The 16,375-nt window shown below is 37.9% G+C and overlaps 1 protein-coding gene across 4 annotated transcripts in view; it reads right to left on the bottom strand.

The window, feature by feature from the left end:
* Window positions 1-1,512: 1,512 nt before the first annotated feature.
* The window catches only part of Usp45 (ubiquitin specific peptidase 45), a 58,790-nt gene continuing 43,927 nt past the window's right edge, over window positions 1,513-16,375 (bottom strand). For 3 of the 4 annotated variants that reach the window (XM_048353776.1, XM_048353777.1, XM_048353778.1), the window contains 7 exons: window positions 15,723-15,779; window positions 15,284-15,427; window positions 11,687-12,356; window positions 9,859-9,956; window positions 8,387-8,473; window positions 4,431-4,584; window positions 1,513-2,679 (listed from right to left, as the gene is read on the bottom strand). In XM_048353776.1, the coding sequence (XP_048209733.1) occupies window positions 2,549-2,679; window positions 4,431-4,584; window positions 8,387-8,473; window positions 9,859-9,956; window positions 11,687-12,356; window positions 15,284-15,427; window positions 15,723-15,779 (1,341 nt within the window). In that variant the 3' untranslated portion in view covers window positions 1,513-2,548. Of the gene's footprint in view, window positions 2,680-4,430; window positions 4,585-8,386; window positions 8,474-9,858; window positions 9,957-11,686; window positions 12,357-15,283; window positions 15,428-15,722; window positions 15,780-16,375 lie in introns of those variants that run through there. The other variant, XM_048353779.1, reaches the window with a different exon arrangement.

Genomic DNA, 16,375 nt, shown 5'->3' with positions numbered 1-16,375 from the left:
AGATCGTACAGGTCTTTCCATTTAAGAAGATGATAAAATGATGTCACCTTAGTACCTAATGCATGGGATATAGGTATCTATCTAGCCATGTATTTAAAACAGAAAAACAGGTTCTTATTCCTTGAGAAGTGTGTACTTCTTAAAAGGAAATGAGATTTCTAAAATAATAAACTGCTTGGGGGAGGGCTGAGAGCTACTACTGTTAGGAAGGCTGAGTTAACTGAGGAAATTTAATATTTTTTAAAAAAATTAATTGCTGACTGTAATCCAAGCTACTAAGAAGGCGGAGATCTGAGGATTGAGGTTTGAAGCTAGTGCTGGCAGGAAAGCCCATGAGACTCTCATCTCCAATTAACAAAGAAGCCAGAAATGGGGCTGTGGTACGTCACTAGCCTTGAGCTTAAGAGCTCAAGGACACACCCAGGCCCTGAGTTCAAGCCCCAGGATTGGCGCGCGCATGTGCGCGCACACACACACACAATTATTTGCTCTGACACTGAAATTTTCAGTGTTAATGGATTAAAACTTCCCTTTACAAACCAAAGCCAGTTTCTGCAGATAACAAAGCTGTATCTCTTCATTTTCACTGCTAAAAATCAAGAAAACACAACTAAATTTCAACAGCAATTTCAACTATTTTAAAAATAGAAAGTGTGCAATAACATTTTAAAACTCTGCATTTTGTAGGCTATTTCTATCTTAACACTAATCACAATTCCATTCATCCATATATTAAAAGGTAGCACTGTTAACCTTGATAATGGCACATACACTTGAATGTTAAAAACCATTAGTCTTAATATTTTCCCCATACTAACTTACAGTCACTATTCTTCTGGCCTCACTTTCTGCACACTCATCTGATGCTTCATGTAGTAAGTCACTGACATTAATGATAGGAAACTTGGACCACATAGTAATATTTTGATTTAATATTATGACAGTGAAGTAGCTATTATTTTTTGAAATTGAATAGTAATTACAGTAATATTTCTTATGCTCACTTTTGACTTTGTTAGGTTCTAGGTGTACCAGTGGCTCATGCTTGTAATCCTAGGAATAGAAGGCTGAGATCTGAGATCACGGTTCAAAGCCATTCTGGGCAGGAAATTCCCTGAGACTCTTAACTCTAATAAACTAATTAAAAAAAAACAAAACTCAAGTGGGGCTGTGGCTCAAGTGGTAGAGAGCTAGCCTTGAACAAAAGAATCTCAGGGACAGCACCCAGCTCTGAGTTCAAGCCCCAACACAGGCAAAAAAATATGTAAATAAAAATAAATGAATGAAAGTTATGCCACTGTTTAATTACTTAGAAAACGAAAGTGCCAAAGAGTGAGGGAAAAGGCAACACTGTACAAAAAGAAATTTACTCTTTATCTGACTTATGTAACTTCAACCCCTTTGTACATCACCTTTATAACAATAAAATTTTTTTAAAGAAAACCAAAATGCCAGCTCTGTGCCCAATTAAATCACCTGAACTTTTAAATAATTGAAGACAAAAGTGATCTCTACATCCTGAAACTACATTTATTGAAAGACAAAAGTAGAAATTGCATTATGTTTCCTTGTATAAGAATAAAGCTGTCTACCATTTATTTACAAATATAACTTGGTAACTAAGGCTTCAGAGGTTCCCCTGGACCATGATTATCAACTTCTATTTACCAACTTTCATGTTGCAAATACATATACAATTATCTATAATCACATTTTGCCTTTGGCCAACAACTTGCAGATTATCTTTAATTCTACCATGAATTGGCTAGAAATGATCTATCTATGAAATGTTTGAATACTCTTAAAACAGTAGGGAATCAATATATTATTTGAAAAACTCACACTTCCAAAATTATAGTGATGCCTCTCACAAGACTGCGTCATATAAAATATGACAAGGCAAAGGGCATGACTTTAGGCATTATTCCACATAGTTACAGCAATGTTTCCCAAACTGTATTATACACATACCAATATATAGCCCTGAGATGATTTTAAGTGAGTGTTCATGGATGAATAATTTCTTTTATGGTTATAAACCTCATGTTTATTATAAAAATAACAAGTACATAAAATGTGAAATACAACTGCTCAGAATAAGGTTAAGGCTAAAAAGACTAAAACATTAAAAGTAAATAATGGCACAGGATATATTACAAGAGATCAGAAAGCAGTGTCTCATTGAGTAAACGGTATAATTAGGGGATAATTGGTTGATCCCAGCATCCTTTCTGAATGCTTGTGATAATGAGCCATATCATAAAGAAACTTCTTTTACTATTGTCAATTTTGATTTTTTTGTCCCTCATAACATGAAAGAAATCTGATTTTTACATTCAGGAATATAAACTCGAAAGCACTGAATAAATTTATTACATTAGAAGGATTCACTAAAATGGTGAAAATGTTAAGGAGCATTTGAAAGACATGCTGATCCTGCAGAAGAGAGAAGAATACAAAGGCACATTACATACATATTATAGTTCCGCTTGCAGCATTCAAATAAAAGTGAGCTAGGTAATCATTACCACTAGCAAGTAACAAATAGCTATAAAATCCTTTCGTAAAAAAGAAGATAAGCTTGTGCACTCAGCGCTCTTGATTCTGGAACCACCTGCACGTATGTGTCACTGACGTGGACCCAGTGGCTTCCTGCCTCACTGGCAAGTTCTTTCAAACCTAAGGACACCAAAGGAGTACAATTTCACAAGATGTATTCCTTGTATTCCCGAAATTACAAACAGCAACATATTCATTAAAAACTATATTTATCTGGTGCTAGTTCTTACTGTTTTTTTCCTTGGGTTAATAATTTTCCAAAATATATTAATATTATGGGAATAATTAGTTATTTCTAGTTACTAACATTTTTTTTTTTTTTTGCCAGTCCTGGGCCTTGGACTCAGGGCCTGAGCACTGTCCCTGGCTTCTTCCCGCTCAAGGCTAGCACTCTGCCGCTTGAGCCACAGCACCGCTTCTGGCCGTTTTCTGTATATGTGGTGCTGGGGAATCGAACCTAGGGCCTCGTGTATCCGAGGCAGGCACTCTTGCCACTAGGCTATATCCCCAGCCCTATTACTAACATTTTTAAATAGCTAATGAAATATTCACCTTGTAAATACTTAATTGTTCAGAAAAAAAATAAAGGGAAAAATAACTAAGTTAATCTGATCAAACTTGAACAAATAATGTTGAGCGAGACAAGCCTAGAACACAGAAAACAAAGGGGCATGATCTCCCTGATATATGACAGTTAAGATGGGGTGACGGAGAGACAGAGGGCAGGTCTGTGAAACCAAAAACTGCTTGTCAAATGGTATTTCCCACAGGATTGGGTCAGCAACCCAACATTATGTAACTAAAACCAAACAACTACTCAACATACAAAGGTCAAGAATTGACCTCTCAGTGGAATACAATAGCTCAAAAGCTATGTATGTACGTTCATATAAGACTACTGTGACATATTGTCTAATGTCGACATTACATTTAAAGCCCTAGGCGAATTTTCTTTGGCGTAGGCCATGTGGCTACTGTATATGTTCTTGGTACATTGGGTATTGTATATATATCTGCCTGACCTAGGGAAGGGAAAGAAAAACAGGGTGTAAGATATCACAAGAAATGTATACACTGCCCTACTATGTAACTGTACCCTTTTTGCACAATACCTTGTCAAAAAATTTTTGCTTAATTAATAAATAAATTTAAGAAAAGTTAATCTGATCAGCCATAAGCACAGTAGCAAATTTCTAACTCTCTGTCTATTCTGAAGACCTGGTATGTCTTCAAAGTATTGTGTATTTTTGTTGTTGCTGCTTGTTTCATTACCTTGAAATGCTGTGCCACCTCATAGTCTAATTATCAGAAGAATACAGTCTTATGTAAATTAAGATTATCTAAGCACTCTTTGAAGTAATTCTTTATTTACTTATTTATTTTTTTATTTATCTTTTTTGTTTTCATTTTGTCAGTTGTGGGGCTTTTATTAGGGCCTGAACACTGTCCCTGAGACTATTTGTGCTCAAGGCTAGACTTGAGCCACAGCGCCACCTCTGGTTTTTGAGTGGTTAACTTTTCTGTCTAGGCTGTCTTTGTTTTTTTTTTTTTTTTGGCCAGTCCTAGGCTGTGAACTCAGGGCCTGAGCACAGTCCCTGGCTTCTTTTTTGCTCAAGGCTAGCACTCTGCCACTTGAGCCACAGCGCCACTTCTGGCCATTTTCTGTATATGTGGTGCTGAGGAATTGAACCCAGGGCCTCATGTATACGAGGCAAGCACTCTTGCCACTAGGCCATATTCCCAGCCCCTTGAAGTAATTCTTACTTGACATGAATAAAGTGAGGGACTTATGAAATAATAGCATATGTCTTCCAAAAGGATGACCAGATTCACATATTTTTTAAGAATGAAGTGCACTTAGGATGGCATACCAGGCACATTTTTCCTCCCAGTGGTCTGTTCTGGTAATTTCCCGCAAGGCACTCTCACTTTCACATAAGCGGTGTAATGACCTCCTCTCATCGAGCCACTGTGCTCCACTATGCCATAAAGAGCGTAAAGAACTTTGTCTCCTGTATTTACATTCTTTGAAACAGAGAGAAAAATCCAATTTAGTAACAGATAGTGAAATACTGTGAGAAAAAGTTACGCATGTACTGCTTAAAAGAAGATACATGAATTACCAGCCAGGTACTGGTAGCCCATACCTGTAAAACAACTCATGAGGCTGAGATCTAAGAAATAAAGTTCAAAACCAAACCAGGTAGATATATCTGAGTTTCTTATCTCCAACTAACCAGCCAAAAGACAGAAGTGGAAGTATGTGTCAAGCGGTAGATTGCCAGCCTTGAGAGCAAAAGCGAAGTGAGAGCTTTAGAGTCTGAGTTTAAGCCCCAGTACACACACACACCAAAATGCATTATTAAAATGGCACTGATTAAGCTACTTTCCCACTACTAGACTGGGAAAATGCAAAAGCTGGAGAAGATCCTCTGCTAGAAAAGGAGTGATTGCTGTGACTGTATATGGGAATTCAAAGGGGTAGCCTCTGATGCTGGGATATTTCATGTTCTCTAGTGAAGTTTATCTACCTTTATTTATATAATCTTTACATTTATCAATCCAATTTCTAGGATTTTATCCCACAAGTACGTGAGCAAAATGTAAAAAAACCAAGCTATTAATTGCAGGATTATTTTTAACATCATATGACTGGAATAAACTTAAAATGTCCATAAATTAAGAACTGGTAAATAAACTGACACATTGACATAATATATTATGTATGCTGTTTGTAAATGAAATAGAGGGCTGAGGTAGCTCAATGGTTAGCATGTACAATGCCCTGAGTTCAATCCTGAACCTCACAGAAGAGATGGGACAGGACAAGGCAGAATGAGGTCAGAGAGGTCAAGAAAGCAAAATAGAGTACATACTATCCCTAAATAAGCTCTAGGATATAATGTTCAGGAAAAGGTAGAATATTAAGAAAAACTGAATTCAAAGAATAAGGTATCTTTATTTTATTTATTTGTTTTATTTTTGTTGCCAGTCCTGGGGCGTAGACTCAGGGCCTGAGCACTGTCTCTGGCTTTTTTTTGCCCAAGGCTAGCACTCTACCACTTGAGCCACAGCGCCACTTCTGGCTTTTACCTATATATGTGGTGATGAGTAATTGAACCCAAGGCTTCATGTATACGAGGCGAGCACTCTAGTAAGGCCATATTTCCAGCCCTGGTATCATTATTTTAAACTATCATTATTCAAGAGGGACAAAACAAATACACATACATATATATATATATATATATATATATATATTACATATATCCATACATATACCTGCTTACACTTTAAAAAGAAAGACAAATAGCCATATTTTAAGTGGTTATTTATAAAGGGAAGGAGGAAATAAATAGCATGGACACATAAAAATCAGACTTCTGTGAACTTATCTTTTTTAGTATATTTGATGTAGTTATAATACTTCCACAGTGATTTAAAAAGCACCTCTATAAAGGAAAAATTTTAAATGACACAAAAAAAAATCTAACATTCATTGGTGGCATAACTCTTATTAGAGGGACCAGCAGGATCATGTCCAACGCACCAAAGAGCCAAACTGTAGTGGCTTTCAGTAATAACTAGTAACACATTAGACTAATATATTAAGAGAATGAGCAAAAAGAATAATGTAACAAATTTATTTTTTTTCAGTTTAGGTTTTTCATTTTATTTCAAGAAAATTAGCCAGGAGTCATTTTATTTCAACTGTGAAGGACTGCCAGTAACAAATTTTAAAATGTAATAAGTCTACTATATTTAAGTCCAATAATCTTAAACTGATAACAGAGGATACTACTGGCAATTTACTACTAGTGTGTGCGCGTGCCAGTACCAGAGCTTGAACTCAGGCATTTGCTCAGCTTTCTTGCACACAGCTAGTATTCTACCACTTTAGCCGCACTGGAGTTTCACTGGAGGTGGAGTCTGTGATCTTTCCAGGTCTCAGCTTCTTGAATAGCTAGGATTACAGGCATGAGCCATCACCACCCAGAAAATTATTCTGAAATCCAATTTGGAGTCCAAACAAATGAAGGGAATTTCTCTTTATATAAAATTGTTCTAGCTAATAAAGAAGAAATGCCAATATTAGAATGTCACTCACCTTTCTGGGTTTTTTTTTTGCTGTTTTGTTTTGTAAATAGTACTGTAATATAGGTTGAACTGTCTCCAGCTGACTAGAGATAAGCATTCTATCAATGGAGCCATACTTCCAGTCCTTTTAGCTTTAGCTATTTGCAAATAAGGTTTTGGCCTTGTTCCAGAACTCAAGAAGGTGAAACGGGAGGAATCTAAAAGTTCTAAGCCATTCCTGAACCACTGAGACAATGTTATAAACTAACAAAGAAACAGTAAAGGTAATTCTTGCATTCTACAAATACAAGATGTAATATTTATGGGGGAAATTGTGCCAATATTGGCTTTAAAATAATAACATAGGAAAAAGGACAGGAGGATGTGAATGGAAAAAAGACTGGCCATAGATCTCAAGTTGTAAGGCTGGAGGTTCATGCTCTTTCTATTTTGTGTATGTTAGAAATTCTCTATTTTGGGTGTGGGAGGCAAGGTGGGGGAAAAATGAGGGAGGGGTAACAAGTTTGACAAGAAATGTACTCACTACCTTATGTATGTAACTGCAATCTCTCTGTGAATCACTTTGACAATAAAACTAAATTTTAAAAAAGAAATTCTCTATTTTTACAAATGTAATGTTCTCATAAAGTAAACACTGAACTTAAGCTTCATTATTACTTACCACATTATCAAATTTTAGGGATAATGAATGTTAATGATTGACAGTACTGGTGTTCCACAGCAGATTATTCAGATAAACTGGAAACCACATTCATGGTATTTTTGCTTCCAGAAGTATTCTATTGGGCTGGTGACTCACACCTGCAATCTCAGCTACTTGAGAGGCAGAGATCAGGGGGCTACAGTTTTAGGTCGGCCTAGGGCAAAATGTTAACAAGACAACCCTAAGAACCCAAGATGGGTATAGTGACGCACAGCTGCAAGCTGTAATCCCAGCTATGTGGTAGGGCATTCGTAGGCAGAGTAGTGAGGTTATGTGCCTGGTGAGGCTGGCCTAGACTAAAAAACACCAGATTCTATCTGAAAAAGTAAAAAGGGCTGAAGGTGAGCTTCTAGTATTAGATATTTCTAGATAGTGCAAGGCCTTTAGTTCAAACCCTAGTACCACATACAGAAAAATAACAAAACCCCAAACAAACAAAACAAAATCCTATTACATACCACAAAAAAAATGGATTTTAGCTACTAAGCATGAACAGGACACCAATTACCCTAAAACAGCTTGGTTTCCTTGAGAAAAGCCATCAGTTCCATCTATACAATTCTTATGGTCAAGTATAAGCAACTGTAAAGCAGTCTGCTTTCTGTACCCTGTTAGTAAGATAGTAAGAATTGCGAATATAATACTCAGTAGACATGTATACCACTCTAAGTGTTACATATGAAATGGCATAAAAATGTGCTGTGTTGACTTGCAAAAGATCCATACCTATGCTAAAACTACTCATTATGCAGATTGAACACAAGGAACAGAGAAGGTGCCAAACCTGATCACTTGTCTCAGCAGCTTAGATCTTTATAGTCACCAGGCCTACTGTCTTACTCCCAGAGGACAAAAGTCCTATTGGGTGCATTAAATGTGCCATGAGTTACTGATTTAACTTCACTTAAATTCTCTTTTGAAAGAAGGGAAATTTATTTTACAAACAACATATGAGCTAATATGTTACATAGAGTTTTCTTTTAAGCATATGTTTGCAGCTTAATTACCTAGCTTAACATACTGTACCTTACAAGCAGATGAACAGAATGGTGCTAAATCCAGCGTAAGTGGAAAATCTACGTGCCGGTTTACTTTACGAAGACTCAAGCCAGCCTTAAACAGAACAAAATAATTTTTAAAAATTCAACAAACTGGGCTGAGAATATGGCCTAGTGGTAAAGTGCTCACCTCGTATACATAAAGCCCTGGCTTCGATTCCTCAGCACCACATATATAGAAAAAGTTGGAAGTGGCGCTGTGGCTCAAGTGGTAGAGTGCTATCCTTGAGCAAAGGAAGCCAGGGACAGTCCTCAGGCCCTGAGTTCAAGCCCCAGGACTGGCAAAAAACAAACAAAAAATATATAAATAAAAAAGTTTAAAATGAAAAAAAATTCAACAAACTTAATTGTTCTAAAGTGCTATACTAATTAAAACTGAAAGAGGAATTCAATTGTTGTTGCTGTTGGTTGTGGGGATTGAACTCAGGGCCTGGGCACTGTTCCTGAACTCTTTTGCTCAAGGCTAGTGCACTACCACTTTGAGCCACAGCTCCACTTCCAGTATTGTGGTGGTTAACTGGAGATAAGAATCTCATAGACTTTCTTGCCCAGGCACGAATCACCAGTGTTGTCTAGCTCCTATGTTTTGTTTTTTAATGTTCTAGTACTTTTTAAAAATGAAAAAAGTGGTCGTGTGCCAGTGGCTCATGCCTGTAATCCTAGCTACTCAGACTGAGATCTGCAGATTCTAAGCCAGGCCCAGCAGAAAAGTCTCCATGAGACGCTTATCTCCAGTGAACCACTCAGAAACCAGAAGTGGAGCTGTACCTCAAAGTGGTAAAGTGCTAGCCTGAGCACACATGCTCAGGGACAGCACCCAGGCCCTGAGTTCAAGTCCCAGTGTGGACAATAAAAAGGTTGTTGTCCCATTGAGAAAAGGTACTGGAATGAAAGTATAAAGGATAGGAGAAAAACCTGACATTAAGAATACTTAGGTTACCTGGAATTGTGAAGTTCTGCAGGTGGAGGACTTACCTTGGAACCTTCTTCCTATGTCTAGCCATCCCTGCCCAGCCAAGCCCCTTTCTAGTGAGCACAAAACTGAGAGTATTTCACTACTCAACTCTGGGGAGTGCACACAATAAGTTTCTTTTCCATTAACACACAAAAAATACCACTCAGATATATCACTTAGTTCCTAACCCCTAAGTGTTCTAGTACTGTGAATTAAACATTTCTTTGGAAGTACTGGAATTGAACCCAAGGCCACATGTGTGCTAGGCAAGTGCTCTATCACTGGGTTACACCCTCTGTCCTTTATTAAATATTGTTAATCAGCAAAGTCCGATCAACCATTTTGAGTGGAAATGCAGGAAATCCCACATGAAGAAGAAGATTTAAATGTTGTAAATGACTTTCTAACTTGACAGCATTTCATGGGAGTTAGGGCTCTGCAGAGCACACGATGGATGGACTAAATTCTGCCAGAGAGGTTTTTACCTGATGGAATCTCTTAAGATGGAGAATCAGGATAGCTGGAACAGCAGAAATGAGCAGCTGCTTCCTAGCATTCGTATAAACTCCTTCTGCTTTCTTTTCTGCATAAAATACGATAAAGCCATTGTATTTCACCTACCATATAACACAGTAAACATCCACTGAGAACATCATACCACATTTTTAATACAATGTTAAGAAAACTGGACTTCTGAGTACACAGTTTCTCTACTCCTTTCCAAAACTCCACTGAAATAAAAGCAACAGGATTTCAAAAAAAGGAAACAGTAAGGACAAAGTATAGGAGAAGTGATACTTGCAACAGAAATTTGGAAGCTGGACAGAAAGACTGATAGTAACTTTGGTAGTGCTTTTTCCAGCCAAATGCCACCAGCAGCTAATTTTTTTTTTTTTAGGTCCCTAAGAGGGGACTTAGTACAAGTTGCTGCTTTTGCTTATTGGCTAGCTCTCTAATGACTGAGTCATGTCTCCAACCCCTAGAAGCTCATTTAATGGTTTAAAAAGTTAGGCCTACTATTTGTTCATTGCAGCAAAGGGAAAACCCAGGGGCTGGGAATGTGGCTTGGTGGTAGAGTGCTTGCCTAGCATGCATGAAGCGCTGGGTTCAATTCCTCAGCACCACATAAACAGAAAAAGCCGGAAGGGGCACTGTGGCTCAAGCGGTAGAGTGCTAGCCTTGAGCAAAGGGAAGCCAGAGACAGTGCTCAGGCCCTGAGATCAAGCCCCAGGACTGGAAAAAAAAAAGGGGGGGGGGGAGAACCCACAACATAGGGATTCACAGGAGATGTCAACAAAAGCAATTACAAAGGATTTATGATAGGATTTGGATACAATTGCATGTTTCACTTGAATTCATGTAAATTAATATTTCTTCATCTAACCATTTCTCTAATAGTATATTAAGCATGTCTTTATTCTGATGTTTAAATATCCATGGCCTTGTTGATTTTGGAGTCAATCCAACCTGGGGGCTAGCTAGTTTCTAGGAATAATTTAAATGCACCTTTCATATACAAACCACTTTGTCCAGACCCTAGATCCCAACAGCCTTATTACTGGGTTCCTGTGCTTTGGGTCACTATCTGCCTGCCCTAATGGCTCTAGCACCAAGTACTAGGTAATTCAGGCCAGCCTCTATGCCCTAGAACCCACTAACATTATCCAAATGAACCATTCCTAGGCCTCCTTTAACCAGCCTCACCCATTCCTTCTGTCCAAGATCACAACGAAGTTCTTGCCCAGTCACCTTTTTCTCTAACCTTCTGCCTCCTTACTGACCCTTCAACTTCCTCGTGTGGCCTAGAGAGCCCCCAACTTCTTGGGAACTGAACCATATTTTTTTCTTGATGGCAATTCTCTTCTGATCATTTAGCTTCACCAAAAAGGAAAAAAAGTAGGCACACTAAGTATTGTTTGCATTTGATTAAGGCATTTGATTGATGGTATTTGTGAACTGAGATGGTCATCAGTCTAGCCATTAGTCTCATTAGTGATATACCCATATGTTTTAGGGACTGTTTCCTTCTGAAAGGTTTTAGGTAGCTAGTTTCCTCAATTAGGATTGTGGATTTGAGCTTTCAAGGCAGAGATGTGTACCTCTTATTCATCAATTCACTTCCACAAAAATCTATTGGAAATCAACTCTGCCCAGCCAGTGTCTTAAATGGCTAAGGCACACACACAAATAAGACCATTCGTGTGACATCGACTCACTTGCTGACCAGGTTATCAGGCTACTCCCTGTGGGAATCTATAGCTCCTTACTGATGATCCCTCAATAATATAAAAACAAATTAAGATAAACATGTACCTGCAGAACTGCTTTCCTTTAGGTATTTCTGCTTCTTTTCAGTACAATTCTCACAAAGAAGCTTATTATTCCCCATTAGTAATTCCATAGATGTAAACTGGTAGAGACAGGACTGAATCGAACATTCTTTGGATGTAGTTACATAGCTCTGAGAAAGAGTCTGAAAAGCATTTTGGGGACTGTGAGGCCTCATATGTTTTCTATCTGGAAAACATAGATTGTTGGGACCATTATGGGGCTGATTTTCTCTGTCAAAATCTCTATCTCCAGTTGAGGTGTTGTTCAATCGAAGTTCGGCAATCGCTTGAGCTATTCCCTCCTCTCCACTGTCAGTCCTGGAGTGTGGCAGCTCAGGTAGCGGTGGCAGCTGAAGATGCCTATCTGTGCGCCCATGGGCTTCACCACAGGATCTAGGCCGCCTGTTCTGCTGGGAAGTGCTTTCTGATTCCGAGGCCTCGCTGTCAGCATCAGCACTACTTTCAGAAGGGCTTGCTGCTTTATCACTGCCATCTGTAGGGCTTTCTGTCAGAGACCTTGCAGTAGTCTCGGTGCTTGCAAAGGCTGACTGCTCCCCACTGCTCTGGAGGCCTTCATTCTTCTCATATGTAACAGCAGTGTTTTCCCCAGGTGATAGTTTTCTTCCATGTTTTCTGCTAGGAATTCCTTGATTCTGCAAGTTGGAGATGTTCACAAAGAAAAGAATTTGTGACCTTAATGAAAATAAACTGAAGTCCTATTTAACTGTTGTACAACTATTAAACATGCCTTCTCTGACATCTATTTCTAAAACCTACCTAAACTAAAATCAGTAGAAGATAGACTAACAAGGAGTTCTCATTTAGAACTAGAGCAGGGCTGGGGTGTAGCTCAGTGGCAAAGTGCTTGCCTAGCAACCCTGGGTTTGAGCCCCATTACCAAAAAAGAAAAGACAAAACAACAACAACAACAACAAAAGAAACAGTTAAAACTAGAACCTTCTTTGGAAACTAACAACAATAGTCACCTGTTTTTGTGGAAGGGAACAAGACATTTGGAAATCAGGGCTACAAAGAAAATTTAAACCTTCCATATTTGAATTTTATAACTTAAATCTATAATATGCAATTTAAAAACACAAGAAAAATTAATAAATTACAAGCTCTCTCATGATTGTGCTGATGGTTGCCATAGATCTGAAAAAAATATTTTACTTCTCTATTGGTTGGCTTATTAGTTGCTATAGTTTTGTGTGTGTGTGTGTGCCAGTACTAAGGTCTGAATTGATTTTTGTTGATTAACTGAGATAAGAGTCTCAGAGACTTCCCTGCTACCGCTGGCTTCAAGTAATGCTCCTCAGATCTCAGCCTTCTAAGTAGTTTTTTAAGATTATAGGCATGAATCACTGTTGCCCAGCTAGTTGCTGCTTTTTTTTTTTTTTTTTTTTTTTTTTACAGTTCTGGGGCTTGGACTCAGGGCCTGAGCATTGTCCCTGGCTTCTTTTTGCTCAAGGCTAGCACTCTGCCACGTGAACCACAGCGCCACTTCTGGCCTTTTCTATATATGTGGTGCTGAGGAATCAAAGCCAGGGCTTCATGTATACAAGGCAAGCACTCTTACCACTAGGCCATATCCCCAGCCCAACTACTTTTTTTTAATCACAGTGAGTCAACTGTTTCTTGGTGACTGTGTTACAGAGGTAAAACAACCCAGGTTTGGTAGTTGAAAGAATTATCCATTAACTTAATCTCACTATTTTACTATCAGATATATTTCTGCATACTTAACAAAAAGAAGTTAAATCAGGCACTGGTGGCTCATGCCTATAATCCTAGCTACTCAGGAGGCTGAGATCTGAGGATCTGGGTTCAAAGCTAGCCAAGGCAGGAAAGGCTCTATCTCCAAATAACCATCAGAAAACCGGAAGTGACACTGTGGCTCAAGTGGTAGAGCACTAATCTTTTGCTGAAGAGCTCAGGGACAGCATCCAGGCCCAGAGTTCAAGACCCATGACTGACCAAAAAAAAAAAAAAAAAGTTTAAAAAAACCCCACAATTTATTATCAGATCAGCACATATATTTCATTATTGATTTTAAAAGATGGACAGAGGGTCTGTTTCTTATTATACACACAGTTAAACAGTGAGAGATAAATCCATTTTAAATCTTAAAAATATAGGAGAGATAAAAATTATTCTAAGAAGAAATTTATCTCACTCTCTCTCTTTTTTTGGTCAGTACTGTGGTTTGAACTCTGGGCCTGGGCGCTGTCCCTGAGCTCTTCAGCAAAAGGCTAGTGCTTTACCACTTGAGACACAGGGCCACTTTTGGTTTTCTGGTGGTTAACTGGAGATGAGAGTCTCACAGACTTTTCTGCCCGGGCTGACTTTAAATAACCATGATCCTCAGATCTCAGTCTCCTGAGTAGCTAGGATTACAGGCGTGAGCTGCTGATGCCCCTCTTTGTCTCTTTCTTTCTGTTTCAGGAAATTCTCAAAGGGCCAGGTGCCAGTGGCTCATGGCTGTAATCATAGGACTCAGGAAGATGACATATGAGGATTATAGTTGGAAGCTAGCTGCAGCAGGAAAGTCTGAATTTCTTTCCTATTTTTGCGCCAGTCCTGGGGCTTGAACTCAGGGACTAAGCACGGTCTCTGGCTTCTTTTTGTTCAAGGCTATCACTCTACCACTTGGGCCACAGCACCATTTCTGGCTTTTTGTATATATGTGGTGCTGAGGAATTGAACCCAGGGCTTCATGCATGCTAGGCAAGCACTCTACCCCTAAGCCACATTCCCAGCCCAGTCTTGACACTTTGAAGCCTCAGTTACTAAAAGAGCAACATAAATTGGGTGTATGTCAATTTGTAAAATCAGTACAGGTCATTTTGCATACAAAAATTTTTAAGTGAAGTAGAAATTCAGATTATTTTTCCATTTCCTGAGCAACTAGGAATAAACAATTGGCCACAACCTATCTCAAAAATTAGCAGTCTGTGTACTGACTTTCATTTCCTGCATGGAAAGCAGGAAATGTTTCTCTTCTCTTTTTTTTTAATTGAGTGTAGCTCAAGTGGCACAGTGCATGGTTAACAAACACAAGGCCCTAAATACCTTACCTGGTACCAAACATTCATGATTATGATGGTACTGTGGATCTATTTTTACACAGAGTATCTTTATTTAATACTTTTCTGATATTGTGTATTAAATCCAGGGCCTGGAGCATGGTAGGAAAGTGCTTGCCTGCTGAACTACATCCCAGCTCCTAAAGAATATCCTTTACACATGCATCTTGACAGTAGATTTGGGATGAATTTCAAAATAATCTGGGATATAGAGAGGAGTACGGTGAAAGCATGATTACTATGAGTTGGTAATGATGAAGGTGGGAAATGGGAACGTGGAGAGCTAGGGGAATAGCTCCAGAGCACCTGTTTAATAAATCAAGGCCCTCAGTTCAAATCCCAATGTCATCACCACCAAAACACAGAAAGCAAGAAAGAAAACAGAAATAGGAACATGGCTGTTTATTGTTCGATTTTCTCAACTTGCAAACGTATAAGATGTTTCTTAATGAACAAGAATTAAAACAAAGATGTATACCAAATACAAGCCCTACCTTATCTTTAGCTGAGGACTGCTTCCTGGTAACTCTGGGTTGCTGAGCACTTTGTACGGTGATTGTGCCCCTGTACAGCTCCGGGTCTGCCTCCTGTAAACTTCTATTTCTATTCATTTTCCCAGAAAGTACAGGTTTTGAAACCTATGCAGATATAATACATATAACAAATAAATTTAGCAAATAAATTCTGGATACTGTCTTTTAAAAATCTCTAACATACTTGAAGTAATAAAAAGATGATTTGCTTAACATTAATTCATAAAAATAGAAAGCACAGGATTTAATTTCCTGAAGAACTACAGTACACAAACTCAATATGTAAAATGTGATGCTCAGATTTCTTAATAAATACGTTCAACAAATAAATATGATTACTAAATAAGTGAATGAATGAAAGTTCTTCACAAGAGCTTCACGATTCCTTTTGTCTTCTTACCCTTTCTTCTTTTATAGGAAGTGAAATATCAATGAAAGGATCTTTCACTGTGGAGATCTTAAAAAAAGAAAACAGATTGAGAACTTCAGTTAGAATTCAAGTGTAGTTATGTCATTTTTTTTAAAGATGCAAACAAATCAAACTTTCCATGCAACTTAAAACTTTTAAATTAGAATAAAGTACATGAAATGTTAAGAAAAAGCCAATAAAAAAAGCAGAGCACCCAAAAAAGGGTTTTGTAGATTTCTTTGTAGATTCAATTTTAAAAGATACTCTCTAACCTTTGTAAGAGAGAAATCAACTTCTATGTTCAGTATTTTGAATATTTAAGTAAGCATAGTGTTATCACATTCTGTGTCTCAATGTAACAGGTTGGAAGACATAGTTTATAATCCTGATTTTTTAAGGCTACAGAAAACAGAAAACTATTCTGTGATATGGGACAGAAAAAATGGACACATAGACTTTTTTTACCATTAAAATCTGACAAAAGTCTAAATGTATCATACCTTAAGCCTCATGCTTTCAAAAATAATGAAAATGAAAAGATCTACAAAAATTTATGTATGCTTTAAGTTGTAAAAGACGACATTTAAAATAAAATTAAAACTCAAAAAATGGATGAGTTGGGGCTGGGAATATGGCCTAGTGGC

The sequence above is a fragment of the Perognathus longimembris genome, chromosome 9 (genome assembly GCF_023159225.1).
Source record: "Perognathus longimembris pacificus isolate PPM17 chromosome 9, ASM2315922v1, whole genome shotgun sequence".
Taxonomy (NCBI): Eukaryota; Metazoa; Chordata; class Mammalia; order Rodentia; family Heteromyidae; genus Perognathus; species Perognathus longimembris.
This window is presented reverse-complemented; position numbering and strand designations above follow the sequence as displayed.